At 44.8% G+C, this 6,799-nt stretch overlaps 3 protein-coding genes across 3 annotated transcripts; 2 read left to right on the forward strand and 1 right to left on the reverse strand.

Moving 5' to 3' along the window:
* Positions 1-87: 87 nt before the first annotated feature.
* Positions 88-1,840, forward strand: PpBr36_09126 (uncharacterized protein; the record flags this gene model as incomplete). The annotated part of the gene is made up of 2 exons (XM_029896248.1): positions 88-194; positions 268-1,840. The coding sequence occupies 2 exons, from the start codon at positions 88-90 to the stop codon at positions 1,838-1,840; spliced, it is 1,680 nt and encodes a 559-aa protein (XP_029746661.1).
* Positions 1,841-2,662: 822 nt separating this feature from the next.
* PpBr36_09127 (uncharacterized protein) lies at positions 2,663-3,418 on the reverse strand (the record flags this gene model as incomplete). Its single annotated transcript, XM_029896249.1, has 2 exons — positions 2,663-3,139; positions 3,275-3,418. 2 exons carry the CDS (start codon positions 3,416-3,418, stop codon positions 2,663-2,665), a joined length of 621 nt encoding a protein of 206 aa, XP_029746675.1.
* On the forward strand, positions 2,895-3,966 carry PpBr36_09128 (uncharacterized protein; the record flags this gene model as incomplete). Its single annotated transcript, XM_029896250.1, has 4 exons — positions 2,895-3,016; positions 3,047-3,478; positions 3,542-3,644; positions 3,727-3,966. 4 exons carry the CDS (start codon positions 2,895-2,897, stop codon positions 3,964-3,966), a joined length of 897 nt encoding a protein of 298 aa, XP_029747042.1.
* Between the last annotated feature and the right edge of the window lie 2,833 nt (positions 3,967-6,799).

The following is a 6,799-nucleotide window of genomic DNA, read 5'->3' on the forward strand; positions in this document are numbered from 1 at the left end:
CCCCCTCGAAATCACTGCCCAAGCGCAAGGATTTGTTTGCAAACGTTTATTTATCAGCGCCGCCCCGACACACACCCGGCTGCTTCAATGGGTAATGAGACCACGAATCAAAACACTCGACAGGCCAACCAAGCTTGGAGAAAAAAGCCGCGGAAATTTGCCCCAAAGTCGAGATTGGGCTGCAAAACTTGCAAGTGAGTTTGGACTGTAATCTTCAAAATGTCCATTGTCAATCTGTCCACCGCTTACCCTCTGTGCAACCTTTAGAATTAGACGGGTAAAATGCGACCTGTCTCGGCCTTTATGTTCAAAATGCCAATCCACAGGCCGGACCTGCGACGGCTATGGTGAACAAGGTTCCGCAGACAACAACAACAACAACAACGGAGCAAGCAGGATCGACGGTCACCGCTCTACAGGAGACTGCTCTCCCTCGCAGAACCTCAGACCCTTGTTGATTTTGCCTGCGACTGATCCGTCCGAGGCGCTGGCCATGGGGTTCTTCGAGCAAATTTCAATCGGGCAACTGAACGAATACCAGCCATGCGGATTATGGCGGAGCACCTTGATGTTCTTTTCCCAGACGGTCCCGTCAGTGCGGCACGCGGCAACTGCTCTCAGCCTGATGCATCGACGATACCTGGACTGCAGTGTCAGTAACAGCCTGCAAACCCCAGAGGACGAGCGATGCCGGCCACGTGAAGCCTCCGCTTGGAGCCACTATAGCCGGGCGATCCAACTTCTCCTCGCACAAGAAACCGCCGACGGCATCGAGACGACAGCCATAACGCTGCTGGTCTGCTATCTCCTCTTTTGCTTTGACCATCTATCCGGCGGAGACGTACAAGCCATGAAGCATTTACGCGGAGGCGTCGAGATCTCGCGCGGCGTCCGCAAGGCCACGCCTCTGGGCAACGGTACACTCGAGAACACCGCACTGGCCGGCGCTCACGCTCTCATCACGCAAGTCACGAGACAGATCCGACGCCTCGACATGCAGGCGGCTCTCTTCATCATCGATTGGACCCCTGCCGACCTGCAGGACACACTTGTTTCGTCCCAGCCTCCTCTCCGCGGCGGCGTCTTTACAACTCTGGGCGACGCCGCTGACCATCTTCAGGTCCTCGTGGCCCGGGCAATGAAGATATACTGGACAGAGGAGCAGCCACTTCTCACGGCGGATGCGACGCCAGACGCGCTCCAAAAGAGTGTCCTGCTCGGGCAGTTGCAGACTTGGTGGGCGCTGCTCCTCGACACACTACAAGCCACCAGCCATGTCACGAGCCCGCACCAAAAGCTCGAGCCGTTGCTCCGCCTACAATACACAATCGTGACTACTCTTCTCAACATCTCCGAGCCGGTCAGAGAGCTTGCCTATGACAGATTTCTCCCCGAGTTCCAGCAGTGCGTGGCGCTGGCAGGCGACGTGCACAACGCATACTATTCCAAGTCTGCAGGGCCTGCCTTTACCCCCGAGATCGGGTTGCTTCCTGTTCTTTACATAGTCGGGGTGAAATGCCGGCACCCGGTCATCCGACGCCGGGCCCTGAGCATCTTGCGGCGTCAGCCGATCCGGGAGGCTTTGTGGGATAGCGTGTCTGCGGCCGCGGTGGTCGAGAGGGTCATCAGTATCGAAGAGGGAGACCGGCCTAGCAATGGGAGGGGAATGCAAGCCATGGGAGACATTGCCGCGTGGCAGAGGGTGGAAAACCTGTCTTGGATGCATTTTGGGAGGGCCGGGGCGCTGGACCGGGTGGATATCAGGTACAAGATGTGCGGGAGGGAGGGATGGCGCAGTGAATCTCTTGCAATTTGCTCACCAGAGACAGCGCATCACTAGTACCATTGGACACTTGTACTCTACGGAGCGGCCTGAGGTTGACCTTGCCCAGTAAGCATACGCTTGATATTATTCTTTGAGGGGGCCCACAACGTACAGCCCCCAAGTAGGGACCCAAGCATCAGGTACCTCAACCACCTAGTTATACTGTTGTTAGGAAGAACATGGAAAGCAAAAGCATCTGTCGGCTTCCGCCGCATATTTGAATTTAATTGTCATAAACCATTATACGAATTTTCTTAACAACCGTATTTGGCAATTTACACACAGAAATACCAGTTAGAAACAGTGATAATAAGGAAAATATTAGACGCTCTTTAATCAGCTTTGGAGGTAATGGCGAATGGCAAAACCTTTTGATTTGGTTGCTTTTACCTCAACTCGCCAATATGGTCGATTAACATACAATAACAACTATTGCATTCCTTCGCAATGTTCCACAAAACTTCCCTGTTTCAATTGAATTCCGTAACCAGCATGAACCCTAAAAACATAAATGCAAGGAGCAGAGTTGCTAACCCAAAAAACGCATGCTGGTCAAAAGAAATTGCAAAAATAGCAAATACGTATAACGTTTCTACGAATATTTCGGGTTTCTTCTTTCTTTTTTAAATTGGTTTCTCATGATTTGGTGAACAGTTTGTTCAAAAGTCATAGTGGCTTTCCGGTCCATAGTGTTACTTTTGCGCGTGTACGATGCGTAGCAACAATTCATTGTTATATATATATATATATATATATATATATATATATATATAAATATATCAGCCCCAACATACATACTTTTTGAATCATCATGACTTGTGTGCCTTCCTTCCATCCCTATTTAGACTGCATCTGCGACAAAACCGTCTTGCAAAGCTCCCTTATGCTCTCCCCATTGAGGATGCTCAAGACAGGCACGCTCACCTCAAACTCCCTCAAAAACCACGCGCGCAGGTCCACAGCCACCGAGAAATCGATCACATAGTTCATCAGGCGCACGTCGAGGCGCGGGGGAGTCCCCTCGGGCAGCTGCATCGTCTCGGCCACCGCCAAAGAAAAAAAACACCTAATGAGGGGTCGCCAGCTGGCCCTCGTCCGTGGTCTCGGCGGCCAGCTTCTTGCGCACGTCGCGCGAGCCGTCTCGCGCGGCACCAGAGCCCTGCGATCGAGCAGGCGTTGCTGCTGCCCTGCGTCAGCGTCTGGCTGGCCCGCGCCGTAAAGTGCGCGAAGCGCGGTGATAGGGCGCTCCTCTGGCGAGATAGTCGCCGCGCACGCAGCCGGCGCCGTGTCGCACAGGGATGCGATCAGGGATGCCTACCATAGAGGCCTCTTGTCGTCGCAGGTGGTCTCCAAACTGAATGGCCGTCTCGGTTCGATGCTCGCAGCTGGTCCGGCCGAAACGGAAACCAGCGCGTTTTTCGCCGAGCACGACCCGGAGGAAAAAATTACGATCGTTTGTACAAACAGACCCCGGAGCGTTACGTTGCTTGGCGAGGCGTTTGCCGTGTCGAGGATCGAACGGGCTCTGCGCGAAACTGGACATTTTGCGCGCGGCCTCCGAACCGGAAGTATCGCGTACCAATTTCCATACATGGACGCAATTGGCAGGGACTTTGTCCAAGCTATTGGTTCATTCGACTCGACCAGTCCAAAGTAAAAAAAAAAAAAAAAAAAAAAAAAAAAAAAAAAAAAAAAAAAAAAAAAACATTCTAGCAGTTCCTTAAACGTCCCCATATACTCCTCGGTGAGCGAGGGTCCTATTCCGGATGCAGCAGTTCTATCTTCGGCAAACTACTGGTATTTAAACATGAAGTCGCCGGTACGGTTTGCAGGTGCGCCACACAACCTCCCCTTGAGCAAAAACACCGACGGATCCTCGAGCGGCTTTGGACCTTGAAAAGTCTAAGGGACAAGCTGCCCGGCAGGCGGCGGACGAGTTCCAGCGCACTGCCGAGATGGCGTGGAGGCAGGATATCGATCGATTATTTCCTCAATGGAAGCACCACTTTGGCGCCGGCACGGACTCGGCAGACCGCAACTACGCGAACCTGGTGGGCCTTTTTGCTCACAAGCGAACAGACATACACGCCCTTTTTCGTAGGGGCGTCGTCGCTTCTGCGCGCGTCGTTAGAACAAGGTAACCACCTTGCCCGTCTTGCCTCCCACGTCTCCGTCGGCTCGTTAATCAAATGGCGAAAGTAGTCTCAGGGCTCATCCCTGAAGCCCAAAGCTCCACAATTGATCCACTTCGTTCGCTTCGCCCCATTTCGTGGCTTAATTGCGGCTTTGCAATATACCCGTGGGTCCATCCAAAAAACGTTTTGGTTCAAATTTAAGGACAATTTATCGAATTTCGCCGTTCATAGCGGTATTTTTGGCATTTTTGCGACCGATACTCCTTAATTATTCCACAATTACGCAAATATTAAAAAGAAAATATCGTTAAAAATAGGAATTGGTAGGCTTTTTTTATAAATCCAAAATTTTTTGCACACGGTATAACAATTAAAACTTGGATATAACCCGCCTTTTATCCGTTTATAACGGTATTATTATTATTAATTTATAAATACCATGGATACCCATTTCTTATTTTATTATAGTGGGTGACCCAGAAGTGGACATATCCATAAAGTGGATACCCCTCCGAAAAACTGCCATAAAAATAACGAATATGCAATTGATCGTTTTTCCGCAGTAAATCACAATAAAACCTATATTTATTAATTCGCAAAAAGCTTTTTTATATTATAATCCAGGAATAAAACCGTAAATCCCTGGTTTTAATCCTAATTTCGGTATTATTGCCGGATTTTAACCTCCATAGCCGCTTTTTTCTAATCCAAACCGTAAACCGCTTCCTATATACCGGCCTGCTTATAAAAACAGTTTTAAGTTTCGCGGCGCACGCGTTTTTTAGGTGCAGGTTTGAAAATTTTAATTTTTTCGTTTAACCGTTTGTTTTCAGAAGTAAAATTCGCGATTTAAACAATTTAATAATTTATAATTTTGGATATTTTTTGTATAAAATTAACCAAATTTTTTCTGTATTCGCCCAACCGGCCTATTATTTGCATAACCTGTTTTTTAATATTTTGGGAGGTTTTTAAGGTCCCTAAAATAAAGTTAATTATATTTGAATCCGAATTACGGTTAAAAATCATTATTTGGATAATTTTTAGGTTAAAATTTACCATTTAATCCGGAATTAATATTTAAGGGGGTATTACCGGCCAAATCCCGGTTTTGCGGAAGCCGGAAATTACGTTGCGAACCGATAAACCGGTTATAAAAGCGTTTTAATAAACGGTAAAAAACCGGTTTCGTTATTTAGGCGCAATAATATCCAACGACGTAAAATATTTTATATATTACCGGTAATAAATTTTAATAAAATTAAAAATAAAAATATTTAACGGTTAAATGAAATATAAATTATAAATAGGTAAATATTCTAAAAAAACCCTATTTTTAAACGTTTTGAATATAAATTTAACTAATTAATGCGTTAAAATTAAATTAAATACCAATAACCGCCATTTTATATTAATATTTAACTTCGTTTCCGGTAAAAAAACCTATTTTAACCATTTAAAAACGATTTTAAAATTAAACCAGCCCGTGGGAATCGAATCGTACGCCTAATCCTTAATATTAGGTGGAAATTACTGCGTTTGTAAAATATTACCCGTTTGGATTACGGTTGGGGTAAATTTTTTTCCCTTTATAATTACCGTTTCAATAATCGACGTTTAAATGGTATTTAACGTAAATATAATTTCAATTTAATTCCGGCGTTTTACGAAAAATAAACCGTATATTTTTCCGGCCGTTATATCGTTTTATTGGAAACCGTATTTATCCATATTTACAATATATTTAAATTTAATTTCGAATTCGGTAATTATTCGTTGGTATTGGTTATAAAACCCCCGGATTAACTCGGCCGTGGTTTTTTTAATTCGCGTACCCTCCAAAAAAACCCCGGATTTGGTTTTAATATCTTTATTACGGCGTAAAAAACCGATTAACCAACGCCTACCGAAAACGTTTACGCGTTTTTTCGGCGGTATTAAAAAAAAAGCGAAATTTTTAATTATTTGGTACGTGGGCGCCCTTCCAACGAGTTTTTCGATTTCGATCCAACGGTTAACGAATTTTTCCTGTTCGTTAGAAACTAGCTAATACGGTTTATAGGTTTATTTTTGATTGAAAACGCCGTTAAAGCGACGCATAAAGGTGGTTTTTAGTACGGCCCACTGCGCGGCCGTTTTATTTCACGAAATACCTGATTTTATGGTTTTAACCGCCTGGGTAAGCCTAAATTCCAAATGTCTCGGTATCACGGCTTTTTTCGGCTTTAAAAACGCGTTGTTTGCGGTGCGTTGTCGCGTTGAAGTAGATGGGTTGTGTTAAGGATGTTAGAAATTGCTAACAAAACACGTGTCCACTTCAGGTGCATGTCCACTTGTGGGTCACCCATTGTAACAATAATTATAATCCGTTAAAATTTATATATGGAAAATCGTATAAACGAAAAGGTTTTTTATATATAAACTTTAATATAAATAACGCAAAATTATTAATTTTACAATCCGTATAGGGTAAGTTTAATTTGATATATTATACGTGCACCTTTGAATGCCATCAATACCCATTTCCCATTCTACTAATAGCGATTATAATCCATTAAAATTTATATATAAAAAATCGCATAAATGAAAAGAATTTTTATATATAAGTTTTATTAACAATACAGGTTGCTAACAAGGGTTTAGGCATTAGCCTAGGTGCGGCGTAATGGTAATTGCGCTATAAGGCCTGTAATTACAGGGCTTTAAATGCACTAAATTGCTCACTAAAATGGTTCACTAATTTTGGGATTAATAGCTTTCATTCATTAGTGGGTGAAACTTTGCTTTATCTTAGTCTCAGTGCTCAGACTAGACCCCCCTGCTTCGCAATGGGGACCGA

Source organism: Pyricularia pennisetigena, chromosome 5 (assembly GCF_004337985.1).
Source record: "Pyricularia pennisetigena strain Br36 chromosome 5, whole genome shotgun sequence".
Taxonomy (NCBI): Eukaryota; Fungi; Ascomycota; class Sordariomycetes; order Magnaporthales; family Pyriculariaceae; genus Pyricularia; species Pyricularia pennisetigena.